At 38.6% G+C, this 22,612-nt stretch overlaps 1 protein-coding gene across 1 annotated transcript in view; it reads right to left on the reverse strand.

The window, feature by feature from the left end:
• Positions 1-1,825: 1,825 nt before the first annotated feature.
• LOC122877905 (inactive N-acetylated-alpha-linked acidic dipeptidase-like protein 2) overlaps positions 1,826-22,612 on the reverse strand; it is a 586,509-nt gene continuing 565,722 nt past the window's right edge. The window contains exons 17-18 of the mRNA XM_044200096.1: positions 18,322-18,520; positions 1,826-3,747 (exon numbers count right to left, since the gene is read on the reverse strand). Of these exons, the coding sequence (XP_044056031.1) occupies positions 3,501-3,747; positions 18,322-18,520 (446 nt within the window). The 3' untranslated portion in view covers positions 1,826-3,500. The remainder of the gene's footprint in view (positions 3,748-18,321; positions 18,521-22,612) is intronic.

Genomic DNA, 22,612 nt, shown 5'->3' on the forward strand with positions numbered 1-22,612 from the left:
GATCACATGACCCCCTGTAATTTGAAAGGATTGCTAAAGCTGCTGATCTGTGGTTTGCAGCTTTGGTTGGTTAGATTGAGCTTTTTGGTTACAGCTCGAGAAACATGATCCAACATACACTATTGCTCTTCCTCACAATTATAATGTTTTAAGATTTCATATTATTAATTAGTTACTAAACAGTACCAAAACATGGAAGATTTATTGCTGAGGTCTCTAGTCAGGCTATTAAAGCCAGCACATCAGCACTGACTCCTATATTTCGTGTCAGGAGCAGAGCATGCTGCTGCACAGTGAGAGACATCACTGGATGGTGGCATTAATTAGGGACATAATGCTTGAAGAATAAAGAGAAAGAGGAGGCAGAGAGATAACACTGACTGTTGCCAAGTGGAGATAGAGAGCAATTGTCAAACAGTGCATAATGGTTGTAAATGCATCCAGCTGCAATTAGTGTGTCTTGTGACGCCCATACTGCTGTTTAATTTCACTTGTTTATGCTAAAGCAAGTGTTTTTAGTGTTCAGTGCTCATCTACTCTGTACGATTGTTATGAATGCTACACAGGACTGGGTTTATGGGTAGCCAAGTAGTATGGCAGCATTTGGCTGTTTAAGTGTTGGCTGATTCAGATACAGATAAGAAGAGAGTCTGTTTTGTCTCAGATAAAGACTTATTTCTTTAATAACAGCCATTATTACTGATTTTTAGCATGTTTGTCTATAGAATGTCCTTTTACTATAACATTATCCCCCATTGTTTCCCATATTTAGTTGTTGACCTCTGTCATTGTCAGTGCCACCCCCCCTTGTTGGCCTATTGCAGGTATAGACTAACTACCATGTGTCTCCTACAAAGGACATGGAATCACCAAATCACCTGACAGTGAGGAGCTTTTTCAGTTTTACCAGCAGGAGAAGCTTAGTGTGAGCAACAAGGACATACTTCCCACATACTTACAGGTGGGTGTTGTTTGGGGCTCCAGGCCAAGCCAGAGGCATTGGTAACCAGGTATTGAACCCAGGTCTCTGCAGTAATGAATGAGTGTTTTATGTCTGTGCTGCTAGGACACCCTCATTACAGTGATCCAGAAAACACACACCTGCAGTTATTAGCAACAGTTATTTGAAGTATTTTACTTTTTAGATGCTGCTCGTTGACTACACTGCAGGATGAAAAAATAAAGTTACATTTTTATGGCTTAAAGCATTAGATTCCTCGAATAGCTGTGTTCTCTTTTTAACGTAACTTATTTCTCTTTAACAAAAGCGACGAGCCATATGATGCCATGGCTTACAGTGATTTTAGAACAGCTGAAGGGTGTTGTTGGGTAGGCTGATACTAGAATGGCTTATTGCTTAGCAAGGCCCTTATGTCTAGTCATTAGAATTTTACAGTTGTCAAGTTAAACAATTATATAATTCATCCAAAGAAAATTCCAATATTTTTTAACCTGGGTCTTAGTCTTTAAGTCATTAAACTGGACATTGATTATTAACATCTCTGCAATACTTGACATAATTGTGCAATATCCTGTGTTAATACTCCTGTGCAATATACTCTTTTCAGTTTAAAATCTCTATTTATTGATATTTGTTCATACTATTACTGCTGTGCAATATCCTCCGTCTCATTATAATCTTAATAAGCTACACTCAACTTGACAGTTCATGCACTATTACTTTATACTGTATTATTATCATCAACCGGCAAACCCACTTTGTACTTCACACTTATTTTAATTTTATACTTATACCCACTTGGTACTTAATTTCTTTTCTGACTTGTATTATAGTGTATTATATTTTTTCTTAGTACTTCTATTCCTGTGTGCACTGACGTGATAGTGAGCTGCTGTAACAAAAGAGTTTCTCCTCGGGGATCAATGAAGTATTTTTGATTCTGATTCTGATTCTGATAGTCCCATAACTTTGGCCATTCTGATGCAAACTTTGCACTCCTCGCCTCCATTGTAGAGATTCAGGAAACATGACTCGAGTAAAACAACATATATCGGAGCTGCGTAAGCCTTCTTAAGGTTTCCAAATAAAGTTACATTTTACATAAATCATGTAAAATGTAACTAGCAATTGTAGCAGTTGTAGCTAACTGCATAGGGATCTACTTAGGGCAACTTGCTGGCTTCCCAAGCTAGCTGTTTGGTTAGCCAGCTAGCATTAGGTTCGGCTGTACTACATAGAAAGTTTTATTTGGAAAGTTTTTGGAAGCTGCTTGCCCAGATATACCTTGCTTTTCCAGAACTGTGTTTCCCGTATCTCTACAATGTTGGTGGTGAGTGCAAAGTTTGCATGACCCATTAGTCAGAATGCCCACAATTACAAGAATAAGACCCAGTTATAAAATACCAAAAATTCTCTTTATGGGCAAACAAAACTATGAAAACAGGTACCGTCACAAATTGACATTGGCCTTTTTTTTTCAGCTTATCCCTGTCTCCCAGTGTGTGCAACTAACTTGTAAAAACATGTTAAACACTTTCTTTCTCTAACATGGCTAGACCTGACAAAACTCAAAATAGTTTAACATTTTTCTTAGTATAACAAATTTGAATCTAATTTTTCAGGTAATACTTTTTGAACTGGTGCTTTAGTTTTCTCAAAATCTCCTGGGTTGGGATTTGTAAATGGGAAATGGTAAATGGTCTGTACTTGTATAGCGCCTTTCTAGTCTTCCGACCACTCAAAGCTCTTTACACTACATGTCATTCACCCCATTTACACACATTCATACACTGATGGCAGAGGCTACTATGCAAGCTGCCAACTGCTCATCAGAAAGAAACTAATCATTCACACACCGATGGCACAGCCTTCTGGAGTAATTTGGGGTTCAGTATCTTGCCCAAGAACACTTTGACATGTGGGCTGGGGGAAGCTGGGGATCGAACCGATTAGTGGGCGACCCACTCTACCTCTACCACAGCCACCGCATCCAGGAAAGTTTTCTAGACAACAGAGGAAGTGTCAGCTGAAGGAAAAGTAATAATCTAAAAATTACTATACGTCTGCTTTCATTGGAAGCGTGTATAGTGCAATTTAAACGACCCCATTGTGTCAATATTATTTGCATATCTGAGAGCTAGTGTGCAACAAGTTAGTTTCAATACATTCATCAATCAGAAAAAAGACTTTTTACAACCCTTGATATGAAGATCATTAAAAAAAATGTCTAAAACTTCTCACTATATTCTGGACGGCATGTTGTTGCCATTAATTCAGTATTGGTTATTGTGGAAGTGTGGAATCATGAGAATGAATGACACTATTTCAATCTCTTTTCTGTGAGCAGTGTCAGTGTGTGGATTCCCTCTGATTCTCATTTTTTCCTGGACTGAGTAAGATGAGGTTTTGGATGAGGTCAGTCGGAAGGGTCAATTGTGTTTTAATATTTGCAATGTATCTATACTTTATTGACTTGATCAGTGGCAGTTTTTGCTCTTGAGTGCATCCAAGCTCACTGGTGGGTCTGTGTCAGCAAAGATCATATCGTGTCATTTGGGTAATTTTCAAACAAGTCCAAGCCAAAACACACCAGCCTCTCAGCTGACTGGATGGCCCTAAGGATGAGAGACAGAGACTGGTTCATGGTGCTGTGGCAAAGTACTTCCTTGTCTGCAGAGTTGTGTTTGACAGCTTTGCTGGTGATGTTGCAGTGCAGGACAGCTTCCTGTGAGAACCTGAGGATGGAAAACTGAGGAGTCTTCCCTGGAAGGCTGTATAAGAGGTTCCTATGGAGACAGAGAAATATAGAGGAGAATATGAAGTTATGATGAATAACTTAGTTCATATGAGCAGAATATGACTTGAGAACTATGGCATAACAGTCTGTAAAGCTGAACTATGGTTAGAACAATCTGTCAAGCTGAACTATGGTTACAACAACAGTCTGATGATATCAGATAGCAATAAGTCATTATTGTCCTCCTCTGACATGAAGGATGTTTGTCCTTGACCACAGCTTGTGGAAGTCAAAATGTTTTACTCTTTTGCCATGTTGTAGTGTGGTGTAGGAGGATTTTATCCAATGGGATAAGTAGTGGCAATCTTTAAAACCTTATTTTATTTGTAGACTACCATTATACCTGCTGAATCATTTTTTGTGTAAATGTATTGATGACAACTTAAAATGCTGTTTTAACTTGAACATACCCATATTAAAAAAACATTTTTTTGAATACACAGCACCCCCTGGTCTGACCATTTTGTTATGTATGTAATCATTGTTCTATGAATTCTGGATGACTGCCAGAGATACTGGATTTCCACCATCTGTGGTGCTCAGCAAAAATGAAACAGAGCTCTCAACACTGCTAAGAGTTGATTTCTGCATTTACTGTATATGTCTCACCAGGGGGACACAGTCCAGATTGCAGTGAATGTAACATTACCTTTACCTTGCCCCCAGTTACATTTCTGATCTCCTCATTCCCCATTCCACTTCTCGACCACTCAGATCCTCAAATCTTGGTCTTTTATCCATCCATCCCCCGCTCCAACCTCAAGACAAAAGCTGTTTTTACCCCAACCCTGTAATCATGGTAAATGGACTGTACTTGTAGAGCGCCTTTCTAGTCTTCCGACCACTCAAAGTGCTTCACATACTACATATCACATTCACCCCATTCACACACTGATGGCAGATGCTAACTGCTCATCAGAGAAACTCACACATCGAAGGCACAGCCCTCGGGAGCAATTTGGGGTTCAGTGTCTTGCCCAAGGACACTTCGACACATGTTTTGGTTTGTTTCAGTTTGGTTTTGTGCTGTGTTTTGTATTGTAATATATCTTTATTTATCTATTCATTTATATTTTCCGTGTGTGTGTGTGAAGCACTTTGTAACTGTGTGTTTTAAAAAGTGCTATACAAATAAAGCTTTACTTAATTACTTACCTTATACTTTGTGTGGGCTAAAAGGCATGTTACAGAATTTTATTTATTTATTTTTGGTTTTAAACAGTGACTCTTAACGACTGTGCTGTGACCCGGTACGGTTTGCACAGTGTTGGCTACCAGGGTACAAAGATGTGGTCCGACAAGAACTGATCATCCATCCACAGATTAGAAATAAAGGCATGTCTTTAATATAAGCCTGTTCCAAATAATGCCCTGGTTCTCTCTGCCATTGAACAAAATAAAAGCGGTAGTAAAGGTGACCATACATATAATTTACTAACTCCAAAAAGTTGATTTAATGTTAAGTTACTCTTTGGAGGCTTAATGAATTAGAGTTTCTCCTACCATTCAATATGTATGAAGCTACTTTGTGTGTTAAGTATACCATGTCTCAATCCTGATTTAAATGGTTGAAATGATGCTGAATGTTAGCATTTTGGATTTTGGCAGCTTCAACACAAAAATCAACCTGCAGCCAGTTAATCTATTACTGGCAAACTGATGCTAAACTGCTTTGACTTGATTTGTTTTGACATTCATAGACTCAAGGGAAGACAGTCACAACTCAAACAACTTATTTTTCTACTTAATTGTTGCAAACAAGTCACAAACATGCTGTACCATATGAATTATTGTCCTTTAAAGACCCCCCTATCTATGTCGCTTTGTCTTCCTGTCACACTGTAGTACACACCAGCATGCACACACATACAGCAAAGCACATATATAAACACAGACAAGCCTTTGGGGATAGAGTAGTCATTTGTAGGTCAGAATGGCAGAGACTTCAGAGTGTTGCTCTCCTTAGGGCTGAAGTACATTGATTTCTCTTAAAGTGGCTGAACGGACAGTCTTAGAGAGTAAATGGAGTGATTCTTCATCTGTTAAGACACAGGTCGTGAGCTGTAGGGTGTGAAGGAACACTGACCTTCAGCACACAATTTAGACAAAGTCAGAGAGAAGATTCTGTAACTACTCTACCACATGACACCATTAAAAGACACCAGTGAGGGTAGTCCTGTGAGTTAAGGGTGTTTAGGCTATTGTAATATACAGTGCCTTTGTTGACAAAAGTGACAGTGGACATTATTTATTAAATAAAGCGATATAAAGAAGTTTATTGTTGAATGCAAGCAGCTGTCATGTTCACCACAATGTCCATGTTTGCTTTGTATCTGGGTTTGATTTTACCACAACATGCTGTAGCTCATAAATGCAATGCTATGTGGCAGCCAACTCTCATAACTTAGATTTATGACAAGTACATGAACACATAAGTCAGGAGTAGTGTTTCAAATGAGTCTGCACTTTCAACTGCATTACCATACAATGATAAAATACCTTTGACAAAAATAAAACAACAGATATTGATGTAAAAGAGAATATATCAGCTGTAATGGACTGCCTATATCCAGTACTTGAAGTCTCTGCAAGTTGATTTTCATACTGTTCTGAAAAGAATGGAAAACATTGGCTGCCAGGAAGGTTGAAAAACCAACCCTATCTTAGACAGAACATAATATAGGTCTTTTTCATAGAAAAGATTGTCACATGACACAGTAGGAAAAGCACAGGTGTAAATGATAAAATGAAGGATGGCTTAATTCCAATTAGCTGCTTAGTAACACCTCCGCTTTTCTGACTGACAAGTCAATGTATGCTGTGAAAAAGGCCTATTGACTCTGCAAAACCCTAGATTATGTTTAATGATGTATTTTTACATTACATTATTAAACCTCTCCCCATCTACAATATCTGTGCATGGCAACTATGGTATGTTTGCGGGCAGCACAAGAAGCTGTAAAGTTGTTAGCAAACAGTCGCCAAATTACGCATCCAGCAGAAATGGAGCATTTGCATTCATTTTGAGTTGTGTTTCTGGCCACCTAAGTAACTTCAGTACAATATTCACTCTCCTTTTAGCTCTGTTTTGTCTCCAACTCCTGAGGGAAATATCTGGCTCTTTAACTGCTAAATATGCCAATATGTTCACCAGCTATTAGCTAATTTTGTCTGTCTGCTGTTTAGTACTGGGCAGATTTTGTATAGTCAGTTCAGAGCTTTTTCACTATAAACTGCTTCCTGTAGTGGTGAGACTGAGTCAAAACAGTAAACTGCAGAGTTGGGTGATAATTCTCTGCGGGTTCATCATTTCGAGCGATGCCTTTCAAAATACACAGTCATGTGACCCATTGTTAATATAAAAATATTTATTACTGCAGATTTAAGGTTATGGTATGGTCAGGGTTAGGCATAAAAGCCTGAGATGCTACACACCCATCCACCACCCAGACCACCCTGACTTTCTGCCTCGCACCATAAAGGGCACACAGTAGAGGAACTGAATTTTGACACAGGACATAAATTGTGATGTGCCGAATCATCCAATATGGACGCAATACCTTTGGATAATGGGATGAGAAAAACCACATTCAACAATCCACAGCACTTTATAAGCTTTGGAACATGATCAGCAGTAAATTGGAAGAAACCATGATTTTCAGATGATGATTTAGAAGCATAACTCCAATTTAGTCTTTAAAGAATGACTCAGTAACAAATAATACTAAAATAATATGTACAAAACAATTAGTAATATATGCATTATTTGTGCTACGCTGGATATTGCTTTCATATTTGGGAACAGCCCTACTGTAAACAAGAGTCAGCAAAATATATATTTTTTCTCATGGAAGAAAGAGACAGACAGACACTACCTTGCATCAACAAGGGCTTGAATGAGCTTGCCTGTAGGAAGTGGAGTTCTTGTGCCATCAGTCAGTATTGTGTTCACGTCCTGTACAAAGGTGTAACCCTATGTGCCAAACAACAAATACATTTTGAGGATGGTTTTGTTTTGTTGGGGAAACGAGTCTATATAAAAAATTTACATTTTGCCCACTGGTCATTGGCAGGTGAGATACAAAGCCTGGTGCTGCAATGCTTATACTTTATTTGTCATCTGGTAGGTGAGAGAGTAGTTACACTGCTGGAGAACAGTGGTGATCAAATTACAACCCAGATGTATTTTTTTTATTATTATTATTATAAGGCAATATCAGCCTGATGTATTGCCAAACAAAATAAAGCAAGACATAAAATTATACCATGGCCACTAAGAATTCTGTATTCTGATTGGCTGGGAGGGTGTGGATTAAAATTAAGTAACTGGACAGTATAACTGAACGCCTATAACACAGGTGTTTGTTTGTAGTTCTAAATTAATGTGCCAGTATTAAACTGCAAAGACTGTAGTAAGGCTCATCTAAAGAGCTTGGAGCTAGTGTTACCAATAAAATAAAAGATAAATAGCTGTCCAGTGAGAGCCTCGCAAATTTAATTTCAAAAAGAAAAAAAACAGAAGGACTTTTAAAATCAGCAACATCATCTATGGTGAAGCTGGTCAAAGCTGAACAGAAAGTAAATAGGTTTGGAGAAGTCACAGTTAAGCGTGTCAGAGGGAAAGAGACAGCAATATAGAGCTAATCTGTCTGTGTCTGTTTGATGGTTCGGTTTCTAGCAGCTTTCAATACAAAAGACATACAGCCAAAAAGCAAGCGGTAGAAATTTTGAGGTACAGGAACAATGTGAGGATATTTTAAATGTGCCATACCAATAGTAATACCATAACTGGTATTTTAAATTTCATTACATCTGGTATTTTGTTGGAAAGTGGCCATGATATAAACAAGATATTACCCTCCAAGTAATATGTTCCATGATTGTAAATGAGTATGCAGAAGCTAAAATCCACCTAACATAAAGTGGAGGGTGTTTTGTCTCCACTTTAAAAAAAAATGGAATGGACAGCTTTTCAGGTATTATCCCTTACAAACTAAAAACTAACATTAAAAATAATTGGAAACTGCAGTAATGAAAACACAACAAAACAAAAAAGACACAACGAAAACAAAAAGGGGAGCAATGCAATGCTCAAAAGTGCCTCAGAACCAACGTAATCTTGTCTGTACATGTCCACTAAACAACAGACTGTCATCCACCGTCTGACTGAAAATCCGGTTATGAAAGTCTTTTTAAAGCACCTCAGAGTGTACATAAAGACATCTGCTATTGATCGGTGTGGCCCTCGGCAGCCAGACATCCACTCTTAATGGAGGCCGTCTCCTGCTCCTCAACACAACAAATTGGGTTTAAACTATGTCTACTGGTCCCAGGTGTCACTCAGGCAGGAGCAGCAGCATCCATCCAGCACTGACAGTTGCATTGTGTGTCTGTGTTCTCGTACCTCTTTAGTTTCAAAGTGAGAACATTTTGGCTTATTCTCCCTTTTGCAACAGGAAATTTAAAGATTAGGAATGGGATTAGGTATAAGGTTAGGAGCAAAAAGCCCTAACTTGTCTGTAATGGGTTGGAAGTTTTGTGAATTTAGACACCTTTTATTTTGGTGCTACATGATATGTGGAAGCAAATAAATGGGACAGATAGAATTTGAAGGTGATCCAGCTTCCAGATTCCCAAAGCAAAAGTTCCAAGTCTAGAACTGGAAGAAAAAAAAAGTGTCCTGCAGGTGGCGCTAGACTATATTTCTTGAAATTGGGAATGACGTCCAAATTGCATATGATCAAAAAAATCCTAACTCTAAATGCATTAACGGAGATATGACATCACTCATGGTAGTGTAAAGTGTCTCATTAAGTCAACTTGATTTAGATGTTTGTCAAAAAATGTAATGCCTCATGAAGAGGCCCTCAAAGTCCAAAGGCTACTTACTTTTTCAGTGTAACATACTGGAAAGGGAACTTCATTGTGCATATGCAGAAAATATTATAATCATATTTGTTGGGGAGTTGGTATGATCTGAAATTCAGCAATTTGATTTTGGAAGTCCAGTTCCAGGTCCATGGTGCCTTCAAAACCCAATATGTGATTCCATTCGAATGCATTCACATATTGGGTTTTGGCAACACTCTAGCTTGCAGCTGCACATATTAGTTTTGGATGTTATCTTTTCCTGTGTAACATACTGGAGAGGGGACCTCTCTGTGCACATGTGAAAGTTGGCATATTTGTTCTAAAAGTCAGCATATTGGTTTTGGAAGTCACACTTAAAATCTAGTATGCTGACCCCCAAAACCAAGATTGCCCTCCAAATTCAATATGGAATTTCCCAATGCAATAGGCAGCTCCACATATGGATTTTGGGAGTTGTGTTACTCTAGTGTTAAGTTACCACTATCTGTCATATGAGTGTCACACAGGGAAACAGGAAACACAAGGGAGTAGGACCCAAATGCAGACAAGAGGCAGAACTGGTAAAGTTCAATGATTTAATGGCAAGAGAAATTGTACAGCAGACTTACGGGTATGATGAAGCAGGTAAGGTTTAAACTGGGAAAGCAGTCCAGCATGGGCAAACAAACCTAAAGGCAGGCAGAAAAGTCCAAAAATCCAAACCACCGGTCCAGGAAAAACAAAGAACAAACACACCAGAACAAGGCCGGGACGCTTTACATGGGTACAATGTACAACTGCAAATGACAAGGACAACAAACTGACAATGAACAAAGGAAAAGACCCGGACTAAATACACTTAGCCTGGCGGAGACAATGAGACACAGGTGCAATTAATCAATGTGGGGCCAACAGACTAATCTGGAGGGAAAGCAAAGTCAAAATCCACAAGATACATGAGGAGAGGAGAACACTACAAAATAAAACAGACAAGAAATAATAAAATCCCAAAACTATGACACTATCAGGTTTGTACTTTCAAGTAAGCATTGTTCAGTGGGAGAATTTACCAATTATGGTGAGGTTAGGACCCATCCCTTGATCAATTAGCAACACCTAACATATATTACTAACTTAAATAGGCTCTGACATGTACGTCCCTGTCTGTCGCATAATGGACAACATTCCTATTAAGTAAGTAAGAAGCCTTCATAGTCTGACTAAATATTTGGCAACTTAAGGTAAACCATTTGTCTCCCCTCTTGACCTAGACATGTCTGTTCCTTAAAATTAACTGTAATGAGCTGTGGAATCTTGGATTCCCAATACTAAAATCCATGGCGTAGATTTTAAAGAGCATTTAAATCACAATTTCCCAATGGTTTTAACATCAATCTCCAGCTAGATATTGTATTTTATATGACGTAGAGGCCTCTCTTGGATCTACTGTAACCCATGTGTTATTGCATAAGGGATGGAGTAGAAATATTTTTCTTTTGGCAAGATCCAAGCTCTGAGTGATTCATATAATCCATATAAACACCAGTTAGTACCTCAACCACCTTCAGTGTCCCAATGATATTACACTAGTGCAATAAAAATAAACGTTGACGCAAACATAAATCAGATACAATTTCACCTGATATCTTGCAGTCAGTTTAACCAGCTAATCGGGGCGGGTGGAGGTGTCATTGCATGTATTACCCTAGATAAAGTCTACTTGAGCCAAACACTTAACCTGGTATATAAATGTAACAGGAGTGAATGAAAAGAACAAGACGGCTAGACTTGATTGATGTTTCCCCACTACCATTGTTAATGCAGTTGGAGGCCAACTGCATTGCCAATGCTCATGCTCATATATCATGCAAGGTACTAAGCAAACTAAATAACAAAGTTTCCTTGGCATGTAAATGATTTGGCTTGAACATTCATCGCACCTAAGATATTATCATTAAATTTTGTCAAATGTAAAGTGTATTTACAACATTAAAAGGAGATCCCATGTGTTAAACATAATGATAATTAGACTTTCAGAGACCTTGCCAGAGTATCCTTGGTTTTAGACTTCAAGGCAATATAAGGATTGCTTTGCATGATGGGGTGAGCCATGTTTAAGTCTTTCCAAAGCAAGCCCGAAGGGAAAATGGATAGACTGTGCTGGATTTGGTGTAAGGTCAGGTTGGTCTGACTTCAGTGACCTGTGTGTAATAACTGGAGAGTCCCTGGACTGAATCAAAGTTGACTTATTCAGGTCTAAGTGGATCTTTTTACTAGATTCTATCTCTCTCTCTTTAGTTACCTTAGTTTTGCTCCTCATTTACATTACAATTCTACATCACATATAATGAATGGCTGCTACTGTATGTATGTAGGGGCATTACATCAAATGTACAAAAATATGCAGTTGTCCGACCCAATTTAAATACTTGTGTTTACACATTAGTTCTACATTTCTAATTCACAGTGTCTAACTATAATTATTTATTATTTTTCATTCTCTCTTTTTTTCAGTTTGCGGAGTTCAAAACGCACCTCTCATGGCTTTCCCTCACGCCTGTATCTGCATACATTTTTTGTTACCAAGACGTTTTTTCCCCTTGACATTGCATGCCTGTCAACCTCCCTGGTGCCTGGCGCTAAGTTTTGTGAGGAGCGCAGTCAGGGCTTGTTGAAGATCGGGATCGACGTTATTACGTCATGTATGGGTAGAGTTTCTTGTGTTTTAGTGTTGCTTGCATGATTGAATACTTTTTACTGCACTGTGTGTTCAGCAGTGACATGAGTTGCAGACTGCAACACTGTACAGAGCCGCTAGTATGTAAGCATAATTGGAGGCATAATGTCATTCCCTAATGACATCATTTTCAAGAATACAAGAAGACGAATGGACAGAGATATGCATCCATTCTGTGTATGTGGGGGTGGAGCTGGACTCTCTGGCGGTGGTGTCAGAGAGGAGGATGCTGGCCAAACTACATGCCATCTTGGACAGTGTCTCCCACCTACTCCATGACGTGCTGGTCAAACAAAGGAGCACCTTCAGCGAAAGACTCATCCCCCCAAAATGCACCACAGGAAGTCATTCCTGCCTGTGGCCATCAAACTCTTTAACTCCTCCCTCTAAGTGTCAGTCTGTATGACCCTAAGTCACTAAACTGGACATTGATCATTAACATCACTGCAAAACTTGAAATAATTGTACAATATTCTGTGTTAATACTGCTGTGCAATATACTCTGTTTTCAGTTTAAAATTCCCTATTTATTGATATTTATTCATACTTCTATTTCTGCTGTGCAATATCCACCGTCTCATAATCATCTTAATAAGCTTAACTTGACAGTACTCATTATTGCACTATTACTTACTACTTATATTATTGCATTGTATTATACCGTACATACTTATCAACCTCTAAAGCCACTTTGGTACTTACACTTATTTTAGCTTTTATACATATATCCACTTTGTATTTAATTTATCTTACCTGTATTATAGCATATTATATTTTGATTTGCTTAGTACTTCTATTCCTTCTATTCTCAAGTGTGCATTGACGTGATAGTGAGCAGCTGTAACGAAAGAGTTTCCCCTCGGGGATCAATGAAGTATTTCTGATACTGATGTTCATACTGCAGCAGCTGCTTGACCTATGACCACTTGAATCAGTGCCTTTGTCTGGCAGTCACTTTGTGTGCCACCATGCTGTCATATTGAATTTGTGTAGTTTAAGTTAAAATATATGATGGGCTGTTGATGCTGAATGTATTAAGTTTTTGTTATGTCATGGACAATGTATTGACTTTTATTTATTGTATCTTAGTATGTTTCACTGGCATGGCTGTTTTCTTCAGAGGTATTTTAATACCAGCAGAAAAATGTAAAACAAGGTTTGTGACATGTGAGAGGATTGTCTGAAGTTCTACAAATCTGAGTATTTGAATAATGTTTTTGCCTTTATTGATAGTAGGCTAATACCATGGTAGTCATTCATGAGCTTGAGTCTGTGGGACAAACTAAATTTCCTTTTGGGTCCTAAAATAAAAAAAAAAACCTATTCTAATTGTAACACATATTCCAAATATATTCTTCTAAATAATATACAGTACACTGTAGTATTCTGTAGTATAGTATATTGATTGAGCAAGAATGCAGTTGTTCAGCTTTACAGTTGTATAACTCTGGATAAAAATGGCATTTAAAATTGAACCAGAGTTCAAACCCCTCAGGGCCCTCAGCAGAACCACCCACTGACCCTGTTGGTGACCAAGAGTACTTATTATCCTGAATCTTATTCCAGTGTCAGCAGCAATTGCATCTTTGAATTGAAATATTTACAACTAGACCACACACTGGTCTGCACTGACTTACCAAATTCAAATTCCCTTCACAATATCTTATAGATAGTCAGATACACAGTGAATGGGATTATTTGGAAAGTGCTTTATGGCTCAGTGTGCAATTTAATAAGATAAGCCTTTATTGATCCCTAGAGGGAAAATTCAGGTAAATGAGAGGTTACTTAAGAACAAAGGTATCATGTATCAAAGATACAAATTATAGGCATCATTCTGAATGTGTGGTACTGCACTGCTGGACACAAAAATTGCATAATTATGTGTTTTTGTTGCTTAAGAATGTACCTAAAGTTTTGTTGCTCAAAATACATCAAGGTAAACATGTTGAAGACTATATAGTGGTCTTAGTCTAATTGTCTCAGTCCTGTGAGGGAATGGTAACTTCCTTTATAAATGAGTGCTATTAAGCCTTAATGCTTTCCGAGCATGATGGAGCAGCTAATTTTAGCTTGGATGCTAATGGCAGTCTAGGACAATTAACATGTCTATTACTGCCATAAACTGTGAATAACACTGAACAGCAGAGGCCATTTATTCTGTTAGAATCCAGTTGAAAAGTAGACAGCTAAAGGGCTGTAGGGGAAGACAAAGTGTGTACCAGACACTAAGGGGATGCTAAAATCAAACAGAATTGAGGTGTTATTATTATGAGATAGAAATATAGTTGCTGAGAAAAAGTCCCCAATATCAGTCAAGGTCAGCTGTTCTCCAACTAAATATCATTTGATATGATTTATTGTGTTTATTCTTTAGCTGGACAGTTTGACTAAAATAACTTCACCAACTAATCTGGAGCTCTGCACTGTGCAGAGCCTATGAATTACTGCTGCTCTGCCCTGAAAAGCTGCTACACACACACACACACACACACACACACTGTTGTTCGTAAATTATTTCACTTCTCCCTTTTTTGTCAGAAGGAATAAATATGTGTTCACTGTGGAGTTTTATGTTACATTATTGCTGTTCTGCTCCATATGTAGAACACGTTGAAGAAGAAGTGGATGCACCCAATGCAAGATAGAAGGCTGACGGGGGATTTAAATCATGGCTGCCACAATATAGGACTGCATGTGATTTAGGGACTGTGCGAAAATTATTAGGGCGGGGAGAGGGGATCAGAAAAGGCGGGAGGTTATGTATATTTTTCCTTTTGGCTGAGTCTAAATTTGCACGTTTTTAGAATTATTATCATTGTCATGGCTGCCATCACTACTATAACTTTTTTCCTTACCCTTTTCTTCCCAAGTCACAGGAACTTGGGCAGTGAGGATGTTAAGATGTGTAGGAGAGAGCTAGTATGCTTTGTTTGGTTTAGTTATTTTCCTGTGTGTTTTTTAAATACTTCTATTTTTCTCCCTTGGGAGGGTTCATGCCAATTATTATATTACATAATAATTATTCTATATTGAGGCGAGGGTATTGCAGTTAGTTTCTAAGTCAGAGGGTGGGTCCAAACAAAGTAATCCAGGGATAGTTTGTGGAGTGTGTGGACCCTTTTTCATGTTTTCATTTTGGTGCTTTTTTATAAAATGAAATATGAGATTCAGCTCCCCTCCCTACCCCAATAACTTTCATAAGTCCCTCACTGTAACTCTTAATGTGATCAGCAAATATGAATTTCTGGGTTTGGCGTCAGGAATTGCTGTCCCAAAATGACTACTGGTGGGTTCCAAATGTTTCACAGGCAGAGCAGGAACTCTTTGGATGAGTCATGGCTATGCAGGCTACAGGCCATTGTGTTCAAACAGGTGTAACCTACCACCTCTTTCTTTTTCTGCCAGCTTGTTCTGAATATGGTTTCCACTACAGTCATTCAGCATCAGTGGGCCACCACTACAGTCATTGTGCTCAATATTGTAATAATATACTCACAATAAAGGGTTTTGCAAACTAAATAGTCAACAATTAATATAGGCCTCTTTAATTACCTATTTGATGGCAGCAGATGAGATTAAAAAAGACATTTTTGAATCAGATCATAAATATAATATAAATGTACTGTATAAATAAATATAATAACTTCAGGGGATACAGTATATATAGGCACTTTCAACACACCATGTGATCACTTAACTCTCCCTGATTTAGGCAATCAATAAACAATACAGTGAAATCACGCTCGATTCAGAACATTCAAGATGCATTACAGAAACGGGGTGAGAATTAGTTCTTTGTTCATTCTGCTGAAACCTCTCACCACCATGAAGCCGTCTGCCTTCAAGTTCAAATCATGTCACCAGTGGCATGTCACTTGCATAAATACATATCACTCTAAAAATGATTTTTTTCTTGACTTGACTTGTTTTTGCTATTTTTTTATCAGCATATTCCAGCAATCACTTCTAATCAGGTTACTTCTTGACATCCATTTAAAGACAATATTCTGTTAAGCGTGTAACCAGGACCCTGAGCGGACTACTACTTCTCTACAAAAAACCATTTCAACAAAGTATCTGTTTAAGGTTCATCTGCCTAGAAAATGGTAAGTCAGACATATACAATGCTAGGAAAGCTATGAGCTGTGAGTAAGTGCAATTCAATTCAATCAATTTTATTTATATAGTGCCAATTCATTCAAGTTATCTCATTGCAATTTTCATATAGAGCAGATCTAGACCGTACTCTTTATAATAATACAATAGCTCTTACTTTTGGGCTCTGTCTTCAATTAAAAAAATCCATTTTGTGTTTTGTCATGAATACTGTACAATGTGAGAGAGGTCAAACTCACACTCAACATTGTGGCAGAACCTAGATATCAGACCCTATAGAAACTGTTACATTACATTAGCTTGCATATCACACCAATATATGCAGTCTATGGCAGCACTCAATGGGCCTCATGCAAGAATATTGTTTCATATTGTTATCCAAAACCTCTCCTCCTTTTTATCCGTGAGGTTTGCTCATAAGAGTGTTCCGTGTGCTCGTTTCAGCCTAATGAATGTCACCTGTTCCAGAGTTGGTGTGCGTTTGTGAGACATGATCACAAGCTGTTAAAACCAAGTCATTGCAGAGCTGTGCCATGACAGAAATAGAAAGGGAGTGGTTTGACATTAAGTTAGATACCAAAAAAAAAAACATCTTGCTAAAGCAAAGCAGTCCAAGTCACGACGTGACAGTCACAGAGAAGGTCGAGAGAATATTCTATTAAAGGTAATGTTACACTGTCGGGTGCAAGAGAGGATGACATTATAATTCTTATGTTGGACAAAGTTCTAAATACGTAGCAACGGTTCTCGCATGAGGCCCAATGAGTCTGATCCAAGGGGCTAATTGTCCAATCCCTCCACAGTACCAAAGTAGTCTTTGACTGATATCAATTTGGAAAGACAGTAGGTACAAGTTATTGGTGTAGTCTACACAATACGCTGGTCACTAAACACCCTGTACTCACAATATATTTCTGTATGCCTGTAATGTAATCACAGGTGACATTACAACCCTACTGTTGACTGACATGAGTAACAAGTGACAAGTGAAAGTCTACATTTTTCATCCACGTATCAATGTTGATGACTAGTTGTTATGAAGCAAAAAGAGCAAAAATTTTTTTTTTTTTAAAGGTCTTCTGGGGAGTTTTTGACCACTAATGGTGCTATAGAGCAATGTTTTTAGATGTGACCCCATGTTGTATGCATCTTAAGCTCACACACAGGACATGGGTGTAAACAATGTAGGTTTCAAAATATTCAAAAAGTCAGCTTTGCAAATGTGACGAAGGAAATGCATTCAACACATTGAACATTGCAGTTTTTGTTTTAAGACAAATCCACTGGGTACCTTTAATAAATGTCACGTAATGCTGGAATTTGAGTCTGCAACAGTTACAAAGGCTGAACAACTGAGTGGGTATGTGAGACTGCCTCTCTATTAACAGAACCATGTTAATAGAGAGGCAGGAGGACCAACTGAGCTAACGGTGGAGGAGAGGAGCCCACTGATCAGCGTGCCAAAGGTGGAAAAACTTTCTGAGGTGGATGTAGTTCGGGTTGCCAGCAAATTTAGTGAGCTCAGATTTAAAACCTTTAACTGAAATGGAAAATAAAACCAATTTCATCACTGGAAAAAAATACAGAAAGGAACTGTTGACCCATAAAAACACTCAGTCTGCATGACCTGTATAATTATTCACTAGAAAAAGAGAACACCAAGAAACACACTGCTATAAGAGACATTAAGATGTTAAACGCTAAACTGAACTATATTCAAGATTTGAGGTCTTGAGTTTATGTAACATAATTTCACATGTTAAGATTTTCCATACAGAGTGTATGTGCATTCCTGGGGGCAGTATACCCATTACCTCCTACCACACTACACCACTGTTGCAACTACAGGTCTCCTACCTGAACACTCCAGGCGGTGTCTGTGGGATGATGAAGCTCTTCTCCAGGTCACGGAGTACATCATTCAGCATTCGCACGTGGGAGGGGTCGCGCTCTTTAGGGTCATTTGCCGGCCGCATAGTTTCTGACTGGAAGAAAGCTGCGTGGTCCCTTAGAGAGGAGGCTGAGGACAGCAGGGGCTGAGATACCACGCTCTTGTCTAGACATATATACAGTACAGGGAGAAGACAAAGTAACAGAAACAACACATGAAAAAATGTACCTTAACTTTAGGGTATGTAACTGTCTGTTCCGGAAATAATAGTCGACTTAAATATATAAGCATTGGTTAAAAGAACTACACATGGAAAACACAATCAAATTGCAAGGAAGAGGCGGTGGTTTCAAGTTGAAGCTCATTGTGGATATTGAAATTTAAACCTAACTCTCTGTGACACAGTCTCAAAAAAACCTGTGCAATGGGATTTTTCTGGTTTGAAGGGTATTTGTGGACCGGATGTATCAAGGCCGACCTCACAAAAACGCATAACCTGGTGTCAGGGTGATAAAACTTGGGGGTTTGAGCAATTCAAATATGAATGTGGTCTGATGAGTCTTTCAGACTTTTTCCCTTCATCTAGACGAGTTTATGTTTAGAGGAAGACAGGGTTCTTTAAGCACTGCTAATCTCTTTTCACCTTTAAACCTGTAATGAAGTCAAACATGCAAACTCTGTTTCTACATGAAGTTCAAATATTTTCCATATGCCCCCAAACATACTAAGCAAAACTGTGGTTTTATGAACAGCAGGATGAATTCAAACTCCTTTTTCACTCCCAAACAGCAAACTAAAGGTGATCCAGATTAACACATTAACTCAGGATGTAATTTAAAACTTTCCTCCAATGTTTCTCTTTCTTCCCCATACCAACCATACACTCAATACACTAAATTAAACAGGTCCTCTCCTACTTTCTTACCTCTAACTACTGATCAATTTACTCCACTTGCCTCTAAACACACACACACACACAACACACACACAGACACACACACACACACACACACAGTTACTTACACAATGCCTCATTAGCCTGTCAACACAAAGCCGGCTTGTTTTACAGCACATTTGGCACAGCAAATCAATTACTTTGCATTTACAGTTAATTGGCCTGTATTGGCTCTATTAACTGATATCTGGCTGGATCCAATGGACCTGTGTTGGAAAGGCTGAAATCTGTTGTGTTACCGTCTGTATGAGGACAAAGGGTCATGTTCAGGTGTTCAACTCTAAATGGTTTACGTTCATTTAGCCAGAAATTGATGCTTTTACAGTACATGAACACAATAATGCCACTGTTTGTAATTCTGCAGGTCAAGAAATACTCTTATAAGTTTACATGATTTCATAAACTGACCCTGTGCCATGATGACAATATGATCCAAGTACTGTATATGCTATACTTGAAGAGGAGCATGTCATTGGGATGTGTTGTTCACAAAGTCTTGAACTGCTGTACTGCGGCAGTGGATCCTTTATATTTAAATATAAAGGAGTCAGATCAATTTCTGCATTGCTTCTGTCTGTAAAAAATATGCAGATCTAAAAAAATAAATTAAAAAAAATCAATATTTATTTACGTAGCTAGTGTGTGATGTGTCCAAAACAAACACGAGATCCGAGCAGCTAAACAATGCAGTGTCCGAGCACAAGGACAGCAGGTATGACAACACAACAGTGAAAGTGAAGACAGTGGAACGTATAGGTGTGAGGTCAGGTGGTGGTGTGGCACATGTGACTTTCAGCAGGAGACTGGAGTTTGCATCCTGTCACACAGAGGCGGTGCTGTTACAGTTTTTTCCAGTTGCTAACAAGCATTGTTCAATACTGAAACCACATTTTCAAAACTCTTCACATAGTCTGCATTACCAGCATGAATGTTGGCCAAACAGCTAATCTCACCTACAAAACTCACTCAGACCAACATAACACTGGCAACAATTCTCATTCAGAAAACACACATTTCATTCACAACACACTGACCTAAAAAACACTAACAACAGGAAGCATTACATGATTGATGACCTTTCCTTTTTTAAAGTTTCAGTGATTTTCCACATAAATACTGTAACACAATTTCACTTTATTGAAAGCATTTGTAACATGAATGAATCAGAAATTAATCAAGATTTCATTTTATTTCTATGAATATAGTAGAAAGTAGAAGAGTAGAAGTTGAAAATTATAACCAAAAGGTGAAAAAAGAGGGGAAAAAACTCCAGGGCTGCAATGATAATAAAAAAAGAATAAATAAAATACATCCTACACATTACTGTAACAACATGTGTAGTTGTTCGTTATAGTAAATTACAGTGATGGTTCTAGTCTGCTCTCTCTCTTGCATTTGGCCACAAGTTCTCATCAACATCACATCTGATGTCGTCTCTGGCATCTTGGAAAGTTCCTCCTGGGATGTCTGATCCATCCCTGGCAGGCTTCAGGAGAAATGTTTCCACACCCCGCATTCAGTGCCTCCAGTATTTTAGCATACTTTCAGTATTTTAAAATAATTACTGCATAAATGCTTGGAATTTGCCAACATTCTGTTTTGAATGTGTTTGTAATCATTTTGAATGCAGTGTGTTAGCATTAGAAAAATGTGCTGAAAATACACAGTGTTTTGCATGTTGTGGAGTACGAATGGGAAAAGAGTTCCTGAATTTTGAAAAGTGTGGTCACTGAATGCATTTTGTCTGAAAGCAATGAAAAATGGTTCACAGTTTGGTCCGCATTGACTTCTGTTTCGCTGACTGTGTGAAGAGTTTTGAAAATGTGGTTTCAGTATTGAACAATGCTTGTTAGCAACTGGAAAAAACTGTAAGAGGCTTGGCTAAATGGTCGTGAAAATATAAGGTACATGAAGGATGCAGGCTTATTAAAATGAATGAGCTGCGGTGTTGTCCCTTTACTACTACTGATACTGACACTGAAAGCAACACCCGATCTTAACCACAGTTATATTTTACTAAATATTTTAATGGTGGTTTATTTTCCTTAAAAGACATGTCAACATATGTTTTACGGTAGTCTGAAGTTTGATGTGTACCGCTATGATTTTTTTGTTAATGGGGTAAGTGAGTTAACTTAGCATATAGAATATCACATAGGTGCAACTCAGCATGGAGGGCATGCAAGGAAATGTCCTAGACCAGGGATGGGCAAACCTTTTGACTCACGGGCCACAATGGGTTCTAAAATTTGACTCCGTTGAACTCCTTGTTTTGCCAGTTCATCAAAATCTGGAGTGAGTTTTGTTGGGGCAATTCTCAGGATAGATCCGAGGTGTTGGTCAGTTAGCCTGGATCTGTGAGGGGCTTTGTTGATGTTCATGACGCCGAATGTCTGCTCACATACGTAGGTCGAACCAAACAAAGTCAGCTCATCTTCTGTGCCGTCTTCCGGAGGTTTGGAAACATGGCTTCGTTAAGTGAAGCATAAAAGTCATTCAGTTTAAGAGAGCTGAACTTCTCCATTAAGACTGAGTCAGACTGAAGATCGATCAGTTCCAATTGCACTTCCTGTGGTGCGGTTTCAGGGTCTTGTGACAAGGGACAGGACACCAGTTGAAGTGACTTTTCAATGTTTTCAAAGTCAGAGAAGCGACGGCTGAATTCTCCGTGCAGGTCATCCAGTAATTTGCTGTATTTCTTTGCGTTTCGCGTCGCCTCTTTCTGCGTGCCGAGTGGGGCGAAATGAGTGAAAGATGTGTTTGCAATTTGTCTGGAGAATAAAGTTAGCTTAGATTTGAAGGCTGTAACGTGTTTGTACATGTCGTGCACAAACTGTAGTTTCACATTCAGCTCATTCAAGTGTGAAAATGTGTCCACAGCAAACGCAAAATCACAAAACCAGTTCTTGTTGCTTAGCTCAGGAAATTCGTCAGATTTCCCCACCGACTCCAAAAATTACCCGTACCTATTTTAATATAATTTTTTCAAGTTCGGTGGGCCGGATTAATAAGCCCAACGGGCCATGTGTGGCCCGCGTGCCGTAGTTTGCCCATGTCTGTCCTAGACAGACCACCTTTCATCACAGGACTAATCAGGACTGAGATTCTGCTCCTCAAGGCCTTCTTACTGTGAGGAAACAGTGGTGACTGCAATCTCTCACCTTTTTTATACAATAAAGTGGAGTTTAATGATGTTTTTCAGCAGATCCACATGTTGGTTATGTGGAACTGAGAGCACACAGAATATTGTCTCTATGTCAGCTGAGATTGGCTCCATCCCCCTGCGACCCTCTAAAGGATAA

The sequence above is a fragment of the Siniperca chuatsi genome, linkage group LG6 (genome assembly GCF_020085105.1).
Source record: "Siniperca chuatsi isolate FFG_IHB_CAS linkage group LG6, ASM2008510v1, whole genome shotgun sequence".
NCBI classification, from domain to species: Eukaryota; Metazoa; Chordata; class Actinopteri; order Centrarchiformes; family Sinipercidae; genus Siniperca; species Siniperca chuatsi.